Source organism: Sphaerodactylus townsendi, linkage group LG11 (genome assembly GCF_021028975.2).
Source record: "Sphaerodactylus townsendi isolate TG3544 linkage group LG11, MPM_Stown_v2.3, whole genome shotgun sequence".
Lineage (NCBI taxonomy): Eukaryota > Metazoa > Chordata > Lepidosauria > Squamata > Sphaerodactylidae > Sphaerodactylus > Sphaerodactylus townsendi.
This window is the reverse complement of record NC_059435.1, coordinates 8,729,586-8,750,533: the sequence shown is the minus strand read 5'-3', so window position 1 is coordinate 8,750,533 and position 20,948 is coordinate 8,729,586. Positions and strand designations below refer to the sequence as shown.

At 41.1% G+C, this 20,948-nt stretch overlaps 1 protein-coding gene across 2 annotated transcripts in view; it reads right to left on the bottom strand.

The window, feature by feature from the left end:
- LOC125441260 overlaps nt 1-20,681 on the bottom strand; it is a 29,815-nt gene extending 9,134 nt beyond the window's left edge. For both annotated transcript variants that reach the window (XM_048511730.1, XM_048511731.1), the window contains exons 1-14: nt 20,586-20,681; nt 18,609-18,940; nt 17,104-17,172; nt 12,410-12,434; nt 10,986-11,000; nt 9,536-9,565; nt 9,111-9,143; nt 8,214-8,291; nt 6,415-6,551; nt 5,101-5,226; nt 4,475-4,505; nt 2,477-2,501; nt 1,107-1,134; nt 308-346 (exon numbers count right to left, since the gene is read on the bottom strand). In XM_048511730.1, the coding sequence (XP_048367687.1) occupies nt 308-346; nt 1,107-1,134; nt 2,477-2,501; nt 4,475-4,505; nt 5,101-5,226; nt 6,415-6,551; nt 8,214-8,291; nt 9,111-9,143; nt 9,536-9,565; nt 10,986-11,000; nt 12,410-12,434; nt 17,104-17,172; nt 18,609-18,872 (900 nt within the window). In that variant the 5' untranslated portion in view covers nt 18,873-18,940; nt 20,586-20,681. The remainder of the gene's footprint in view (nt 1-307; nt 347-1,106; nt 1,135-2,476; nt 2,502-4,474; nt 4,506-5,100; nt 5,227-6,414; nt 6,552-8,213; nt 8,292-9,110; nt 9,144-9,535; nt 9,566-10,985; nt 11,001-12,409; nt 12,435-17,103; nt 17,173-18,608; nt 18,941-20,585) is intronic.
- Between the last annotated feature and the right edge of the window lie 267 nt (nt 20,682-20,948).

Below are 20,948 nucleotides of genomic sequence, written 5' to 3'. Positions count from 1 at the left end.
TGCATGAGTGAATATTACACAAAGCATGTTTCTGAGGAGATCCTCCGCTCATGTAAATAAACTTAACGTCTCCCAAATTCCAGCAATTCTTCGATTAAATGCATTGCACAGGGATTTATATACATCTTAAAAGACTAAATACAAATCTAACATATGGTAAACTGGACACCACATAATGTCCATCATGGCTATAATAAGAACCCTGCTTGGAAAGTCGAAATGTGAGGTTTAAGAAAGTCATATTATATACTTGCAAGAGTTTACAAATTCCTTTATCAGAAAACAGATAAATGTATCGTTCCCATACCAAGGTTGCCAGAGCTTTCTCTCTCTGAACTGGATCATTCTAAAGAAAAAGAAATGCAAACAAATGAGACAAGATACACTTTATGGAACAGAAGTGTCCTCCGGAGAAGACGGCTTCCAGAAACCTGCAGGGCCTAGGATCTGCAACCTGAGTCCCTTACAAGCCAACTGTTAGAAATGTTTCACTGCCAATTAGATGTTAGGTAGCTGTATGGAGTTTTGCAGTGGAAGCCCCAGATTGGCAGAACTCCTTCCAAATTCCCTGCATCATGCTTGTAGGCAGGCAGTGGCATAGCACCCACAGGGCGGGGGCAGGCAGCGCCGCAACAGGGCGCAGGGCATGCGCCCCGAGTGCATTTCCCCCTCGCTCTGCCCCTGTAGGCAAGAAATAAACAAAAAAGGGCAATGCCTGTCAGCAGAGACAGAAAGCTATAAGTCATCCCTGCCTCCTGCTCCAAGTGAGAAAATTGACCACACTTGCAGTTTACCTTTCCAGAACAGCTATGATAAACATTCTCAAAGTAATATTTAGAGAACTACTGCCATCTCCACATGTTCTAAATAGACACTTCAGTCTGATAAACATGAATTAATTAAACCACTGGCAACTATTAGTTCTTTAAAGAATCCTGCGGCATGTCCTCAAGTCACCATGACCATTCTGAAAGTGATCTCCTGCTCGTTTTGGAATAAACATATTAATGAAGTACTGAGACTTGCTTTAACTTTTAATATATATGAAGTAAATTCAAAAGGGAGTTAACCTCTATGCTCAAATAAGAAAGGGTATTGAAACATACCTCAGCCTTGTAAACAGTACGTGACCACCTGAAATAAGAATCAACTGTTAAGAGAGTACAACAACCCTCTTTTTATTAAGCACACAAAGTTCTCAACTTCTTAAAACATGATTTCATTTGGTATGGCAACAAAACAAAGATGGTAAGACAAACAGGAGAACAATCTGTTCAGGAGAGATCAGTGATAATCTAGTAAAAAAACTGAAAACAAATCTGGCAAAAATATTTAATATGAACTTCTGAAAACCACACAACCAAAGTATAGTAGAGCAGTGGTTCCCAGCCTGGGGCCTGCACCAGTGCATTTGGGGGCACACAAAAACCATTATGTAATGGATTTGCTAATATGGGGGCACAGTTTTAGGGAAAGGGGTTGCCAAGAGGTATGTGAGTGAAAAAAGGTTGGGAAACAATTATACCTCTGGCAGGACTTGAGCCTCTGCAGAAACATCTTCAAAGCACTGGCTTGAAAAGTACACAAATCTAACTCGCCCTTTTGGGAGACAAAGAGACTGCCAGCTCAATATAGCCAAAGGTAGCCCAGGAGAAATGACGTCATATGAAACATTTGTGTGTAACTTTAAAGCAGCAGCTTCTGTTCTCTCCCTTCTGGTCACAAGATACGGATCTGCTCTGCACACAGGAAAGACTGGATCCTATTGATCTGCTTCACTTGCAAGTGGAACATGCCTCTAAAACAGGGGTGTCAAATTCATTTGTTACGAGGGTTGGCTATGACATAAATTTGACTTGGTTGAACTGGGCCCGGGGGGGTGGGGGGGAGATGGTGCTGCCTTGGCTGGCCTCAGAATGACACTGGGTAGTTGTCTGAACTGGGGAGCTCACAGTGAGGATTACTGCCTTGAGAGGGCTTATCAGGCCCGCAGGCCAGCTGAGGTGACCCCCCCCCCACTCCAAATCTGATCAGCAGTGGAGAGGTGGTGTCTCAGCTGGCCTGTGGGCCTGATAGGCCCCTTCAAGGATCTGCATGCTTGACATCCCTGCTCTAAAGACCTCTCATCCCTCTATACTAGAGCATCCAACTTGGGGGGAGGGACGATATAAACACACTGCTACAAAATGACACAATTTTGTAGGTCTCCTTGCGTTTTCATCTAGGTAGAACCAGAAGCCAAGTTTACAATTAAATAGGAACCTGCCGGTTCACGTGGAAACAAAGCTTGTCACATCAAAAATAAAAGTTTACCGAGATGCAGTTTACTCCAGTTACTCTACTGAAATCCGTGAGGTACCTTTAACAGCAAGGAACTGCCCACAGACCAGAAGCAACAGTTGAGAGGCAAAATGCTAACATCATTTGAAATGTACAAATGGTTTTCACTCAGGCATAGTTTTATTTTCTCACCTACCTCGCTCTGTTCTTTGCTGAATTCGCTAAAATAAAATCAAAAGGGAAATTTATTAGCAAACACCTACAGAGTATAGTATGCAGGAATACTTACAAAATTTCACTTAATGGAATTGTCACACACACTCATCATTCAGCCCATTCTTTCAGCCAGAGAGCGGCTTGTCCAAATACACAAAGCAGGCTGTGTTACCTTCTAACTCTCAACTTTAGCACTGCTGGAAGAATTAGGTGTCATTTTGTTTATGGAGGGAGTTTTATTGCTAGAATTTTAAGCCAGGATTTCTACTGGGAATCTCATTACCTCTGGGGTCAGAAACTAAGCCCCATTTATTGTCGAAGGCTTTCACGGCCGGAATCACTGGAGTGTTGTGGGATTTCCAGGCTGTATGGCCATGTTACAGTTGCATTTTCTCCCAACGTTTCACCTGCATCTGTGGCTGGCATCTTCAGAGGATCTGATGGTAGTAAAGCAAGTGGAGTATATATACCTGTGGAATGTCCAGGGTAGGAGAAAGTATTCCACTCAACACATGCAAATCACACTTGCTAATTGCACCCTTTATACTTGTAAACCAATGCAAATGGTTCTTTCTCTCACCCTGGACATTCCACAGGTATATACACTCCACTTGCTTTACTACCATCAGATCTTCTGAAGATGCCAGCCACAGATGCAGGCGAAATGTCGGGAGAAAATGCTACTGGAACACGGCCATACAGCCCAGAAATCCCACAACACTCCAGTAAGCCCCATTTGTTCACTGTGCCCCTCCCTTCCTGACACTGTGGGGATACCAGAGTTTCTTTCTCTGTCCTCCCAGAACACAGTCTCCCGTCCTGAGAAAATAGATGGAAGGCAAAGGAGAAAGCCTAAGAAAAGAGGTGGAAGGCAAAGGAGAAAGCTGTCATTTCCAAAGCAGAATGTAAGTCAGCAGCTCCATTCACAATGGCTGCCCTGCTCAATTGTAAATGGATTCAGATACCAACAGCTATGCCACTATTTGTCCAGTCTCTCCCCTTCTCCCAACAAACACATTCAGAGACCTGTGAACTGCAGCTCAGAAGGAGGGCCTTTTACCAATTTATAGCCCCAACTGCCATTTCTTTCTCTGGATTCTCTGGTTTCCACAGAGCTCTTCTCCCCCTCCTCAGATTCATTGCAGCCTCGCCACGCCCATTAGTGTCTAAACTAAGCACAGAACCAAGTTCCTCATCTCCTGGCCGACTTCTGCACCAAACAGCTGCCTTCACCTGGATGAAGTACTTCACACAGTTACTCTATTATCGCAGTTTACTTGACATCTGGAGTTCAATCATTCTGTATTTTCCCATCACAGACCACAGAGGTGTTTCTTAGGGCCATGCTGACTGCCACAGATTTTGACAACATAGTTTACACTGCTGTACTTGAAATCACTAAACACCTCCATGCCACTGTATACATATGAATCGGGAAGCCAAATGCAGGACTCAGACTTGTAAATGGAACAGATTCGCACAGACCCATCACATGAGATGGAAACTGCATGCACAACCAGTACTATTTTGGCTTTATAGCATGCAATGAGAATTGACTGTTAAGAGAATGCTACCATGTGGATTAATGTATCTCAAAACCAACACTGATTTTTTTTTACTAGATTGATCACTGTCAGCAGCTGGGATATCAATGAAAAATTTCCTCACGTGATGATTTGTTAACACTCCAACATCTGATCACTCAACAAAGTGAAAAAAGTCTGCATTTGATGATGAGGCATTATAATGATCTTCAAGATCATCACATGCAAGGTTGTAAGTGTATGCAGCATACAAGAGCTACATGAATATTTTAATGAACATAATTAAAAAGCTCACTAAAAGAAGTCAAGAGCACTTAGTATTTATTAGTCACTGATAACAACATTATAATGAACTACATTCAGGACTACAATATATGGAAAAACAGGTTGAATTTAAACCAATGCTCCATTGAAAATATTGTGTTCTTACTTACAAGGTACGCTGGGTCTGTCATATCCTTCACACTAGAAAAAAGGTTTGATCAGGTTTAATTTTGATAAAGTAAAAGTAAACAATAAACTTGTTTTCTTATAATAAACTATACAGCCGCTTAGCTTTAAACTTCAGTTACTGTTCAGGTAGCCTGCTTAAAACTGAGGACAGATGATGATTTAGCAAGGCAGCAAATCTGAACTACTTCTTTACTGCCACCTAAGATCCCTGTAGCCCCATCCAAACTTGGAAGAGGCGAGCCGTGGCGCTAATGCGGCGCTACCCCACCACTCCCATAGAGGGTTCCCAGCAGTGTAGGGAAGCTCACAAAGAGAAAAGTGTCTCTGCCACCCCAAGAAACCACCTTATTGGTAGAGTTAAATCCAAGGCTGAGGCCGCTAGTGTAACACCAGCAAAGGACAGGAAGGAGCCGACTAATGTCAGTTCCTCCCCTAGCCACACCCCCACCATGCTCTAAATCTGCTGTGTTTCCTTTTTTAAAACTTTTTTTTTGCACAGGTTTAAAGCGAACGATGTTTGCAAAACAAATTGAAATTCAGCACATCAACTGAATTATCATTTCCTATTCAATTATTGCAATATTACCAGCTGATCTCCCCATCTTACCTTATACCTTTTCACTCCTTCTTCCGTCTCTATTTCTTTTGCTATTCGCTTAAGAAATTTAGCTTTGTCTTCCTTAGGAAAATTCATATTTGGCTTCTTCCTTCCTCTTTCTGGAAAATGTTTAATCTGCCAAGAGAAAGGCAGGCAAGTTTTAATATGCAAGCCTACCCTATAGCTCAAGTACTTGAGCCAAGTAGCAATGATTTTTCTAAAAAAAATAAATCTATGAGTGAAGTTAAGCAGTTATCACATGACTAATATGTCAAAGAAAAAAGCTGGTAAATATTGAAAAGCCAAAAATAACACTGGACACAGTGTGTAACAGTCTTCCCTCTGTGATACACCTCTGAAGATGCCAGCCACAGATGCAGGTGAAACGTTAGAAACAAGATCCACCAGACTACGGCCACACAGTCCGGAAAACCCACCACAACCAGGCAGCATTTACCTAGAATTGTTGGTTATTTGCTTTAACACTGTTTCCAGTTCAAATTCAGTTTCTCAGGCATTGTCAAAAAATTACAAGTAACCCAGTGCTTTCCAGAAGATGTTAATTTTCCTTATATTATTACTTATAATTCATGTTTGAAAGACTATTTATACGGTTGTTCTTAGAACTCCTCACTCTCTCAGACTGGAAGAGATTCCTTTTACCCTCAGGTAAAACTATCAGCAGACTTATCTAAACACTGATTCAGGGAAATCTGTACTAGATCTACCCTCTACACATTGAAGAAAATAGGATTTTCCCTTATGAATCCTTTCAGAATGAATCCTCTGCCACTGTGTAGATACTAGCTGAACTTAAAGCCCCTGTCTTATTCCCTTCAGTGCATCTCCCCAGAGAAATATAAACATCATGTATGTTTTCAGTGTTAAGACTGCTATGTGGGGAACTTAGAGCAGATTAATGTAATCTGTTTACATTTTCCCTCACTTAAAGAAAGCTTTCCTCAAGAGACTGGAGCAGCTCCCTCTGTCTATACAGCTCTCTCTCTCTGACTAACCCAGCTCCAACTGTTTCCTGTTTTAAAACAGCACTAACTGAAGAACTGGCATTCCACCTGCCAGACAATCAGAAACTTTGGTTGTTAAACTCTCTGGTTTCAGGAGCCTTTGCTCTGTCCCACTTAGCGAAGCCCTCGAATCAGTCAGAATCACCGTTTTGATTCTTTTCTATAAAGCAAGGGCAGACAAATGCATATTTTACTGTAGTCTGTATGAGAAAACCACAGTCCAAGCTGAAGTCACTCTTGCAGCCATTCCAATTCTCCATGAACAAGACACAACTTAAGAGACATGGACTTGACTCACAAGATATGCTTTTCTGTGCTTTCGGCCAGTGAGATGTTCTATCATCGGCACCACCTCTGTATTGAACTGGCACAGCTGGCATTCATAGCAAGGATTTCTTTTCCCTTCAAATCGAACCTCAACCACATACTCCAAGCCTGTAGATGCAAACACAGCAACAGGGACAGGAGTCTATGCAACCTTTTAAACTATATACAGTTTAATGTACCAATGTTAAGAATTGTAAGCAACCTAAGATTCTTAGGTTTTTCAATCCCCAAGTAACCCGCTAAAGAAGTCCTTGTTGACACCGGCTGCTCAAAGATGCTCTCTCCAGAAAGACAGGTTCATTTTTCAGCTAGCAAAAAATGTGTAGGAAGGCATAAGAACAAGACACGTTAAGAAAGGCATAAGCAAAAAGTCATAAGAACTAGCCTGCTGGATCAGACCAGAGTCCATCTAGTCCAACACTCTGCTACTCGCAGTGGCCCACCAGGTGCCTTTGGGAGCTCACGTGCAGGAGGTGAAAGCAATGGCCTTCTGCTGCTGCTGCTGCTCCTGAGCACCTGGTCTGCTAAGGCATTTGCAATCTGAGATAAAAACAGAGTTCAGGGTGATGCAGCAAAACCAGCCATGTGGCTGCAAGTGTCTAGGGGGCTGAGAAGCCTAAGTACATAGCAGCTGTGTGATCAGAACTGCATTTGCAGAGGAAGGATGCAGGGATGGAGGCTCTTGACCCAAACGAGGTTCAGGCTTCATGGAAACAGGCACAGAAAGATAACCTCTTCAGAATGTTACAGGCTAAGGACAGAAACACTTTGTCTAAAAGCAAATTGGTTAAAATTGACCCCCTATTCTGGATGATGTCCATCACCGGATCCTCCTCCGAGGGATCTTGATTAAGAAGCATGTCCTACCACCAAGACAGAAGAAGAACTGAAGGGACAGAATGTTCCCCCTCCCCTATCATGTGATAATTTAGGCAGGAAGCACTAATACCAAGTGGTACAGGAGGTCAGGGTACCCTGTCTAGTGAAGTTTCTAGAAGAAGCTTGGAAGATCCTATCTCCATGACTGGACTGCACAGAGACCACGAAGATTAACTTGATAATTTTATTCATATTAATTACTAAACGAGATCACAGATAAAAGTCAGATCACTGGACTTAGTGAGTTTCTCAGTCTCACACGATCAAGAAATGGTATCCAAGATGCTGTGGGGCTCCCATTACGTAGAGGGGTGCTGAAAAGGGCAAATTCTTCCCCCTTCCCAATCCAAACCACAAGAAAGATGCAACAATTAACATAAAAACAAGCCAGCTGGATCAGACCAGAGTCCATCTAGTCCAGCTCTCTGCTACTCACAGTGGCCCACCAGGTGCCTTTGGGAGCTCACATGCAGGATGTGAAAGCAAGGGCCTTCTGTGGCTGTTGCTCCTGAGCACCTGGACTGTTAAGGCATTTGCAATCTCAGATCAAAGAGGATCAAGATTGGTAGCCATAAATCGACTTCTCCTCCATAAATCTGTCCAAGCCCCTTTTAAAGCTATCCAGGTTATTGGCCATCACCACCTCCTGTGGCAGCATATTCCAAACACCAATCACACATTGCGTGAAGAAGTGTTTCCTTTTATTAGTCCTAATTCTTCCCCCCAGCATTTTCAATGTATACCCCCTGGTTCTAGTATACCCCCTGGTATTCTAGTATAATTACATTCACACTGTGTACTCCTTAACTTACACTTCTGTTGTAGTGGATCTGGCTGTTTGTTTTCATCTTTATATAAACTAACAGCATTTTTCAAATTAAAACTACTTACCTATAAGAGGCTCATCTCTGTTTGGATCCTTCACGTAATCTTTCAGACATCTAATGTTTTTTGAAAGTGGTCTCTTTACTAAGATAAAACACTTGTATTAGATTGAGCAATTCTACGACAATGGACATTATCACACTTTCTGCGTACACAAATGAACTGCCAATCCAGAGACTATAACTATTACATCAATTAGCTGCTTAGACGAACAGAAAGTTTTGAGTCTTGTAATAATTTTTCTTCTTTTTTTAGTATTAATAAAAACAAGATGGCATAAGTTGGCATATCCTCATCTGTTTGAAATTGTTATGGTGCACCCTTACATCCTGGGAAAAAGCAGGCCAAGTCTTGAGGTTTCAGTTGCATTACAACCTCCATTACAGTGAGTTAAGAAAAACATGTAAGCATCCTGAATTGGGGGAATCAGCATACAGGTAACACTGTCACCATTACCTGACAAATGTCAAACCAGGGGAACAGCAAATTTCTACTGCTTTGACACTTATAAATTCTCCTTTGCATCCCATCCTGTTAACCTTATGCTTTGAACTACAGGTCCCATGCACATGGAAAATATTATACTGACCAAGCTCTCCTTTGGAAGAAAGTTTGAGTGAGTGCCCTGATTTCTGACTGGGCCAAGATAAAATCTAAGAGATGCCCCTGAAATATGGGACTGCAAGAAGCACCCTTTATCACTCTTTCACCACATTTCCTTTAATATCCACTTTCAGACTCTCAAAACAGCACAAAATCTAAATATGGACAGATCGCAGATTTGTGTGTCATCAAATGGGTTATCTATCAGCTCAAAATGAGGTTCACCATCATGTTTTAAAATTGGTAATTTTGATTATTGAAACACTTAGATTATTCAATACTGTGTGCTGTTATACTTACCAAAATCTGATTCTTCATATACCACTGGAACAACTATGAAGAAACCAAGAATTATGCTTTCCTATGAGTATCCAATATCTCTATTGACATTTATTACCCGTCCTATATTACCAGTCTCACGGTAGGTTACAATATGACACAACTGTGCCGGAGGGGCCACAGATACTCTGAAGTATCCCATCTTACACTGCTCTGTTCAGAAGATGCTCCAATCCCCATGCATTTTAGTCTACTTTTTCTATTTTCCTCTTTCAGACTCTCAAAATGGCACAAAATCGAAATATGGATAGATTACAGATTTGCATAAGTAGGTTGCCTATCAGCTCAAAATTATGCAACAATGAGTTTTACAATCAGGTTTAAAAACTGATAATTTTGACTATTGGAACACTTAAGTTATTCAAGACTGTGTGCTGCACACTTACCAGGCCTTGCTTCTTGATTTAACACAATACCTACAAAGACACAAGAATTATGTTTCTGATCAGTATCCAATATGGAATATGACACCACTGTTCCTGAGGGGCCACAGACACGCTGAAATATCCCGGCCTTTGCCACGCTATCAGGCATTTGGGCTAGACTCCTGTACATTTGCCTCTTCATTCCAAGTCCTGACAAACTAGCCCCCACCTCATAACACTCCAATACGTACACAGAATTCATTCTATATAATGCCATTTTGAATTGGAACTGAATGAAGGTATCTTTTGACCATTTTGTCTTCGTCAGCATTCTACAGAAACTAGTTATCTTTGTGAAGTTAAATGTACTGGCTATACTGAGTTCATAAATGTACAGCAGTGAAACAAACGGCAATACTTCCTTTCCACTGCAGCGTCCTTCACTTGATTAAAAAACTGAGACTACATTGGAAGTTCATTGTACTGCTAAGAATGCCGGGTCATAACTGAGCGGCACTTGCCAATTAAGATCAACAAAAGTGACATCATGTAGAAGCAGGGTGGATAAAAATCAGTGATTTTTTTTAAAACTGAAGTTTTTTATTTAAATCGGATTTTTTAAAATTAAGACTACTTGAGAGGAAAAATCTATCGAAAGATAGTTTACAGAATTTTCTGTTTAAGATGCATTATAGTTCAAAGGTTATTCGTCATGAAATAATAATTTTTAATTATGTAGTATGAGACTGCATATTCACGTAATGTTTAATTTTTTTGGCAATTGAACTCCATTAATCCATTCCCAATGCTGCGCTGTTCCAGAGGTTTCTTTCTGTAAGATTTTAAGAATTGTTTTCTATCTAGAAGACATCACAGATACTTGGGTTTTTATTTGCGGCTCTCAAAACTGTGAATTTGTGTCTGTAGAGATAACATACCTCTCCTTCACAGTAAAATTGTTGTAAATAAACATACAGCATTGAGAAAAAGACTTTAATCTAATTGTTCCTTTGCCCATCTATGTACCCAGAATCAATCCCTTACCTCTTAAGTGCAAAGTTTCAGGAAGTTCAATAAATAGAAAATTATTTGGAGAGGAATGGATCTTAATGAGGAGCTAAGTGTGAGGAGGGGCAAACAGTAAAAATGAATGTGAAACCTTTTGAACAAAATACTCGACAAATCTTGGGATCATTGAATGTCTAGCGTGAGGTTTATCATATTATTCTCACTCTTAACGGTACAGATCTCATCACACCCTATAGCTGCAAGATAAAGGGCTTTGTTAAACTCCTTTAAATTTCAGGTATATCAATACACCTGTGAAAGCAGTAAGATTGGTATTCTAGCTCCTTTCCAAAAATAACCTTCAAAAGAAAAAGGCAAAGAAATCCCTTGGACCACTCTGCTGAATAAGACAATCATGTCCTAGAACTGATCTCTCCCCCCATCCCTTTACACACACACATACCTGCTGCTGCTGCTGCTGTGGGAGGAAAGAGAGGCTTGTTATTAAATATGTAGAAAACCATGACTTAAATCAGGTCTTGCTTAGTAATTTAAATTGTGATTTAAATCAATGTGATTAAAAGCAAATCTACCCTGTGTAGAAGAATCACTAGTAACTATGTGCTGTCAGAACATCCTTAAACCAGTCAAATGAAACATTTGTTGATGAACAATGATTTCTTTATTGCAGGTTAAGATTAGTCCAGTACAGTACAAAGACGTCTCTGAGTGCCCGAGCCAGAACGTATTTATTTTAAAGTAACTAGCAAGCCCAATTCCCCTGCCCACCATACAATTTCACAGCTGCACTACAGACCAAAATATTTGGCCTTCACCAGCTGAGCAGAGGAGAGATAATCAGTCAGGAAACAGCAGAAGAATAGTTTCACACAGCATATTCACACACACCAAAGTTCCCATTCCCCAGTACTCAAGTCACCCCAACATGTGGTAGCTGGCCCGAAGACCCAGAATCTTCTAAATAAATACCAGTGATGTAAATGGCATTGGCTTCCGGGCAAACAGGTTCAGATATATAGTTTAAGGAACAAACTGGGTGTCTGGCAGCCAGCCAGGTTACTGTCAAACATCTGAAGACTAGTAGGAGTAAGGAGAAACAGCATGCTTAAATCATCCCTAACCTTTGACTTGCTTCCTACACCAACAATCCCATAAGACTGCTGTGTACTGGGAGGGGTGAAATGGCTGAAAGGAAGGAGGACAGGGGAGATGTGATAGAAAAGGAGGAAGATCAGAGTTTTCTTTCACAATTCTCCCCCTTTCCGTAACACTTTCCTGCTGTGTGGCAGTCACTCTAGTTTCCTGACTGGGTATGCAGCTAGATGACTGAGCCTGGCCCTTACATAGCTTACTTCAATAACCTTGTTCCTTAAGATGGGGACCTGAGAGCCCAATATTCAGAACACAGCTAAACATCTCATTACTGCCAAAGGCTGGACAGTCATTCAGTGCTGTGGTTCTAGAAATCAATCTTACAAAATGAAAAGAACTTGTCTGATTTACATCCTATTAACTTGTAAAAATGAAGGCCAGAAAAACTATGAATACCATTTTTGTCTGACCATTAATCCAACTGAATAAACACAAAATCCACCCTGTGTAAAAGAATTGCCAGTAGCTTATGTGCCTCTAAGACCGTAGTGAAGGCAGAACTGTAGTGAAAGCAGCAGAAACAGGACAGTTTAAATCAGGGGTGGCCAACCTGTGGTGCTCCAAATGTGCATGGACTACAATTGGCCAAGCTGGCAGGGGCTGATGGGAATTGTAGTCCATGAACACCTGGAGCACCACAGGTTGGCCACCCCTAGTTTAAATGATTTAATAATTGTCAAGTAAGAGCAAAAGTAGAAATATGTAGACACTTACCTCTCAGCTTCATGGCTCTCTCTCTCTAAGTATGTAGGTGCAAGTGTTCCGAAAATAAAATAAAAGAATCATTAATTAGCTATCTTTTTAAGACAGGAAAAAATTATTTTGTCCATAGCTTTTGCAGACAAATAATAACAAAGGCCAACTTTTACTGGTAAACAAAAAAGTACTGCCTTTGTGATTTTCTGCAAAAGCTAAAAAGTGCTGAGAATGAATTTTTGCTCCCAAGGAATACCACAGGGTTGAAACGAGATTAATCCTGGTATTACTTATTAACAGACGATAAGACTTCCGCAGTAGAAATGGTTTACACAGACAGATTTTTGAGGGGGTAGCATACACAAAATCTTAATTTTTGTACAGTTACAGTTCCTACTATCTTAGGAACAGGAATCTTGAAAAATCAAGATTTTGAGACATGCTATAAGATCTTTGGGTAATCAATTTTTCCTGAAGTTCTCCAAAAAAACCAACCAGAAACGTGAGAAATTTAAATGAATTCTACTACTAGAACAAATTTGGGCCAAAAAATGGAATAAGAACTGAAATCTCCAGAATGTGACGGTAATATGTTAACAACATTAACCAATAAGTTCTTAGCAGGTTACTCTATGCCGTTGTATGCAGCCTCTTTAATTTTTCCAAGACACAAGATTTAATATTTCAAGTCGGTGTGGTGGTAAAAGTGTCTCTGGAAGACAGGGGCTCACATTCCTACTCTGGCTAGGCAATTCTCTGTTTAGCTTACCTCACAGGGAAAAAGGGAGGAAGAGATACCGAAGTGAGATCCCCTGAGCTCCTTGGAAAAAGAACAGATTAAAATGTACTAAAATAAAACACTCTGATCAGGCCAATCCATGAGAGACGTTTGACTGCCACATGCTTGAACTGTTCCATATATAGAAAAAAATGTTCCATATTGTTAAGACAAGAATGATCTACAGATCCGGCTGTCAAGCACTGCTAAAACAGACTGAAGTGGAGACTACCTAGTCATTAGAAGAATGGAAAGTCACTGGGTGTCAAGAATGCAAGGTTTTACTTGGACATAATGAAACTCTAGTTCCAGAATATAGGTGATGACGCCTGCCAGTTCTGAGAATTCAATCCAGACTTTCAATTCCAGTTTCATGAGACTTTGGCAACTCATCTGAACAACGTTCCCTGTATGCCATGCAGCCACCCAGACCAAGGGGCCACCCAGCCAGGGACGCTCTTGCTGGTGGTTCAGTTCCGCTCAGAAAGGGCGAGGTTCAGCGCAGCAGAACAGAAGCATTAGAGGGACTATTGCATCTCTTATTCAGCACAGAGGATTTAGCAGAGAATGACTGTCCTGAAGCACAGGAGGGAGACCATCTTCACAGCATATTTTCCTGATAACAATGCATAGTGTCTAGGAAAAGGCACGCAGGTTTACCAAGTCCCAGGAAATATTCTTGTTAAAGAAGGGATTTAGGGATAGAGTCAAGAGTGACATCCTCACTTTCACTCTAAGAACAGGTCACAGGCTTGGAGGATATTGCTTTGCATAGTATTCCCATCAAGCTGCAGCTATCCCTAAAGCTTATAAACCATCAGATGTCATTCTAGGATAACTCTATCCCTAAAAGGAATAGATGGGAAGTGAGCATCTTCTTCTTAAGTTGCAAAACACTATAACCAAACATCTACCCAAAGGCAAAACGACTTAAGTGTTCCCAGTCAAGAATGTAAGTTTTGTCTTCCTATTTCTTGCAAGCCAGGCAAGATTCACTCTTGCCTTCTGGCTAAGGAACAAGAGGGAAAGAGAATGGTTTTGTAGCATTATAGCATAAGAGGAAGGGACCTAGAGGAGCAAAAAAACCCCCAATTTAGTTATTAAATAGTTCTGAAAGCCATTGCAGATGATCTACAAAAAAGTTACATTTCATCATCATGTTTCACACACTGTCTTTGAAAAGTCTGTCTAACACTGTGAACCAATCCCTATTTTTACCTGGCAAACTGTTCAGACAAACTGTCTACCATACTGGTACCACCACACACTCTTAGGGGCAATGACTAGTCAGTCTTAATAAATATACACCAAGAATGACAAAACTATAAAAGCAAATCCTAAGATTTCCAGCAACTCCAAGTATGGCTCAGGATGGTGCATAACACCAGCTGCTACGGCAAAACAATGCAGTTTCTGCCAAAGCTTTAGGCAATTAAAGTCATCATAAAAACTGTTTGAGGGTAAAGTTACATTTTTTTATGATCACAGGCCAATTTGATTTGCCCTTTTGTATAAACATCCATACGTACTCTAAAATTTAGATGGTAAACAAATATGAGCCAATCCAGCAGTTTTAACGTAAGCATATAGCACAGACCTTATAAGTTTACCACCTCAGAATGTCCTACATTCATTCATACATATCTTCAAACTCAAAGCAAGCCTAACACAGAGAAGAAGTTTAGTATAATCTAGTTAACCTGGTTTTTTTGGAGTCTACAACATGCCATCCAATTCTGCAATTACTGCATACAATTGATCTAGCTTATTTCCTGATGCCTCTCTGTATGTTTCGTTTAAGATGGCAGATTTGCCTTTATAATTAATATAAAAACTCCAAACACTGTCAATCTCGTTACCTATTTGCAAAAGGTCACTAGAGCAAGGAAGACTGCCTGAAGCTTGCAAATAGATACAACACCCTCAAAGAATGTCATGACAAGTAAAGACTAACAATCCGTATCCTACAGGAAAAGAATACAAAAGGCCACTAGGCTATTTACTTCTCTCTCCTGGCACACTGCTAAATATTATCTATTCTTTTATTACTATGATTGCATTTACCCCAGATCTTCTTTATTAAAACATTCTTTAAAACTTCAGAGAACCAGCGATACAGGGTGAAAAATTTTCCAATGCCACGTTTTTCCACAGAACAATTTCCACCCCACAGATGAAAAGAAACTGTTAGTTTCCAAGGTTGTTGTGCTGCAATTCAATCATGTCAGACGGGCTAAATGTAGGATATGAAGGACACATAAATCCTCAGTGCTTGTACATGATCCGTGCTCATACATGATGTATCTTACTTCTTTTGATAATGTTATGTAAATCTGAATTGGAAAAATTTTCCCACAAAACCCACAGCACTGACAACAACCTTCAAGGTTTTAATAATTGATAATGCAAAGACGTAACCTACTTCAGGGCAGTTCTGCTGATCCTATTCCTCTGGAGATCTTGCTGCTCACACAAGGCATGCAAGTAGAGATGCTGCCAGTCAGAACAATAGAAAGCTTGACTGGCCAACCAATAAGATTCAGTATAAGAAGATTTGTAAGTTTGAGCAGGACCATACTTCTGTCGTCATGAGGCAGAAATATTTCTGTCCTTTGTTGTTCTCTATGCCCACTCTTCAGCTACCAAGCCAAACCAACATTTCAGTATTTATGAATGTGTTGATATTTCGTGACAGTAATCGATGTCATCTGTGTTCCTGGAAATACATCAAACGATTTCTGTGCCTTACACTGGATCAATGCATTAGAACACTGCTTCAGATTCTCTTGCTTTACAGCGGTCTTCCATCAGGAGACAAAGAGATATCAGCCTCCCAAAGATATAAAAATAATTATCCTGGTCAGATGGTTTGCATGTTCTTTGTAAGCTTAGTTACACATGAAGATGTTCATTTCCTGAGATCTTTGTTTATCTTCTGGAATAGTTAGGAATCCTAACTATTTGACGATCAGTCTTCAGCAGTCATGTTCACAAATACATCGATTTTACAGGTGAGGTGCAACACTCTACCTTGACCATGGACTCAGCTCTCAAAATTCTTGTTCTGGTACGACACTGAATTTTGTCAATATAATTTCTATTATACCAAGATGACGGCTCCATTTACAATGAGCAAATTTTCAGTGTAACACTGCATAAACACAATGGGTCCAGGAATCTTGCTTCTTTCACAGCAGAAATTCAGTAACAAATGGAAGAACTCAGATGATAGAAGGAGGAAGTCCAGAGAAACCTCCCAATGGATGGTATTAATAAAGAACAAACCTGCTGCCGTTCCTAGGATGTACCATAATAGCTTGCATATGATATATAGCAGTGAAATCCATGCTTTAATTACATCAGAGCAAGGCAAACGTTGAGCAAGAAACTGTGGACTTCAAAACCATTCAGGTCCTTGGCACCTAGAAGTCTTATTCCACTGAAAATGGAAGAAACTAAAGATCTCGGTCCAATGCATACCTTATGGAAGTTCTATCTCCCTACTGTTCTCACCAATCAAAACACAGTCAGGACCAGAAACTCATAACTTACAGAGCAACATGTTCTAAGAAAGAGAAGAGAGGTGAGAAAATCCAAGGTATGGATGAATGTTCAATAAGATGAGCTTTATCCTGCAAACAAATACAGGCCCCATTAACTGTCAAGAAACCAACAGTTCTCTTGGTTGTTTTAATGAAACTGCGGTGTTATACAGCTGAGAGGATTTAAAAAGGAGCACAGTCATTCACAAGCCACTATAAAGTATTTATTTCTGTGGAAGCAATTAGAGATAAAAAGTCAGAATCTCTTCTTCAGATTTACTACTTAAATCTTAATTTTCTTTCAGTAACATCATTGCTAACCCAGAATGCAGTGTAAATTATTTTAAAAGTCTGTGTACACACATGCTCATCTTTGCATTACAACAAATTACCTTTTTATGCCTCAGTCCAGCGATGTGTGTCTGCATTACCATAGCGCTCAGACATGGAATGTTACAAATCTAAAGAAGTTGAAATACATTTTCAGTTATATATTTTGCTAATTTAACTGTTCTGTTCAACTGCAATTTCAACTAACGATCTTAAAATATGTATTTAATACCTACCTTTCCTCAAATACTGAATATTCCTTTTACTGTTGCATTATTTTGTGTTAAAGCCTATGTGCTGTACAGACTTCCTTAATGAAATGAACACTTGGTGTTGTTTGTTTTCTGGACTGTGTGGCCATGGTCTGGTAGTTTTTTGCTTCTACATTTTGCTCGCCTGTGTCTGTGGCTGCCACAGCAAGACGTCTCTGAAGATGTCAGCCATAAAAATGTTAGGAGCAAAAACTAGCAGACCATGGCCACACAGCCTGGAAAACGCAATACCCAGTTGATTCCAGCCTCGAAAGACTTTGACAATACACTGAAATGAACAGTTCTTGTAAAGATAGCACAAAATAGTTAATGAAATTGGAATCTGAAAGGAGATGAATGTACAAAACCCACAAAATTTTCAAACTGCACACTTCTTGGACAGGCTGGCAACTAAGCAATCTCAACACAGCCCGAGGTTCAAGGTTATAAGAAATGTAACTAATAAATGAATATTTTTTACAATTTTGCAGTTAATCTGTCCCAAATCACACTGTCGCATATTAAAGGTATTTGGGAGAGGTCATGATCAATGTACTAACAGGACATGCTTACATAACAGTATTACCAATTCCAGCAATGATACTAAAGCATCATCCCCAAGTACCACATTTTAGTTACATTTCTTGGGAAGCAAGCTTCACAGTAAAATTAACAGCATTCCTAGAGAAGCAGGACTGCATGTCCCTAATGCAGGAAGCCTTCCTATTATGGATTTACTAAAACAATCATTCATAAATCCTGAAGATTCCAATGTGTCTTTCAACGCTCATAGAATTGGACAAAAATAATGATAAAAACCCTTCACGGCCCACACACGCAAAGAAGCATTACGAGTTATTCCACAGGAGTTCGTTGCATTCCTCCTTTACTTTGCTGGTATGCAGCCATCCCATATCATACCCAGCTCACTCAATTTAAGGTAGGCCATACCATAGCCTGGGGCTATGGTTGGGAATGGATTGGATTAAAAAAATGAATAAAAAATAAAAATAAAACAAGTTCCTACAAGCTACAAAGAAGTTTGATAATTTAATTGAGAAAAGTGACTGAATTTCATTTCTTACATATTGACTCCATAAATAATTCTGATACTTTAGTAAGATGAATTCACAACAAGATTTCTTTACTTAAACCTAAGTTTATTATTCAGCACTTATTTCACTATGAGTCAGAAGCGACTTGATGTACTTAACACACACACAAATTTAATTTCAGAAACTTCTTTGTATACTTTCTTCCCCCACAGCAAATTTGTTACACTCCTAACACTGGTAAGACCACTACAAGGAACTTACGTCGCAATAATATATCTTGCGGGGTGCTTTCTCCAATTTCTCAGGTTCTGGCTTCTCCGATTCCTCGGGCTCTAGTTTCTCCAATTTCTCGGGCACTAGATTCTCAGATTCCTCGGGCTCTAGATGCTCTGATTCCTCAGGCTCTAAATTCTCTGATTCCTCAGGCTCCAGATTCTCCAATTCCTCTATATTTTCTGATTCCTCGAACTCTAGATTCTCCAATTCCTCAGGTACTAGATTCTCAGGTTCACTCTGTGTGCTCATTTTGAAAAAAGTTTTGTTCACACAGTTTAATCAAAAACACTCTTTTAATAGGACAAGCGAATTCCAACCTGTCAAAAGACAAGTGTCACAAATTTTTAAAAGTCCAAGCACTGCAGATTATTATTTACAGATCACTATTAATAAATATGGCTCTGAACACTCTAAATTTTGACTATGGTAAGGGGAACAAAGGAAGGCTGCCAGGGTACCAGTAGGCACAAATGAAGCTACCCACTTTTAAATTTGATTTCTGCATAGAGTGAAAATGTTCAGCCAAAGATTTCTCAGAGTAATTTAAATGAAAACATGAGGCACCATATAAACCCTCTATACAGTAGGGGTCACCAATGGGGAACCCATCAAATGTTTCTAGGAAGTGGGTGGGACTAGGTAGGCCTTTTGTCCAGCAAAGTTTCTAACAGGCTACTGGAGTTGGTTGGCCGTTCACATTTTATTAAATGTTACTTTAGCAGCAGCTGCCATTACAGCATAAGGATCCACACTGTGTCACTGAAGTTAAGCTGTGGCATTTTGCGGCTGGCTCTACTTCCTGCAGCAGTCATTTTGTCGCTGCACCCTGCATGCCAGGTTAGAATTCCAAATGTGCCTGGAAGCCCAAAATGGTTGAGGATATCCAGAAGGAAACACCAGAATGGTTCCAGGGAGCAGAAGACTTTCTAATCGCTGTGGTAAAAGTGGGGGAGAAAAATTAACAAGCCAGCACTGTGTGAGAGGCCAAGGAATAAAAGTCAGGGACAAATCAACTGAAACACTGGGTACTGAAAAGCAGCATCTATTGACATACAGCAGGGGTGTCCGCCTCTGATCCTCCAGATATCCATGGACTACAATTCCCATTAGCCCTTGCCAGCTGGCAGAGGCTGGTGTTAACTGTAGTCCATGAACACCTGAAGGATCAGAGATGGATAATTCCAACACGCAGCATCCCACCACAAGAGTCAACTAGCCTAAGAGGCGAGCAAAAGACTCGTTAAAAAAAAAAAGCATGAGTCGTGGGGGCAGATTTATGCCAGAGGTCAGAAGCCTGGACTCAATACTGGGGGCAAATCACACCCTCGTCACGGTAGCAGGCCGTTATTCACACGTTACAAAGAACTCGGATCCTCCACAGGCCCCGTCCATCCAAATCGAGGCTCGCGACCGCTCGATATGTGAAGACTCCTTAGCAGTGGTGGCGAACCTTTGGCACTCCAGATGTTATGGACTACAATTCCCATCAGCCCCTGCCAGCATGGCCAATTGACCATGCTGGCAGGGGCTGATGGGAATTGTAGTCCATAACATCTGGAGTGCCAAAGGTTCGCCACCACGGCGCTTAACGCATAGGTGTCAAACTCGCGGTCCTCCAGATGTTATGGACTACAGCTCCCATCATCCCCTGCCAGCATAATTCTGGCAGGGGGTGATGGGAACTGTAGCCCATAACATCTGGAGGGCCGCAAGTTTGACACCTGTGCTTTAACGTGTCAACTGTATCGCCTCGGGGTGGGGGTAAGGAATAAGGAGGCTCGAGAAGTTTTTAAACCCCCGGGCACTATCGGTACGTGGGGACGGACAGCCGAGAACACAACCCGCGTGAGAGAAAAGCCTCCCCCCCCGGCACCTCTGGATTCGCCCCTCCCGGGAAGACAGGCAGACCGACCGGCAAAGCTGAGGAGGAACGGGCCCCGCGGATTAATAAAAACGGATTACCGTCCGCCGCGACCCAACGAAAGCGGAGCAAACAAGGAGCTGAGCGAGACGACAACAGCGACGCCACCCCTCCCCCCCCCCACGCTTCCTTTTTACCTCACGGACGACGCACATAGCGTGCGCGCGCTCCCGGCCAGCCAGCCAGCCAATCGGAGAGGCGGAGAGATAGAAAGTTTGCCAATGAGCGGCTTCGACACATTACAGGGAAAAAAATAGAAAGGGTGGGCGTTTTTCCTCACGAACAGCAGTGGCATCCGGGCCACTTACGTCGCATGCGCATGCTCCGGAGCCAGCCAGCCAGCCAGCCAATGGGAGAGACGGAGAGGAAGATAGTCTGCCAATGAGTGGATTCGACACGTTAAA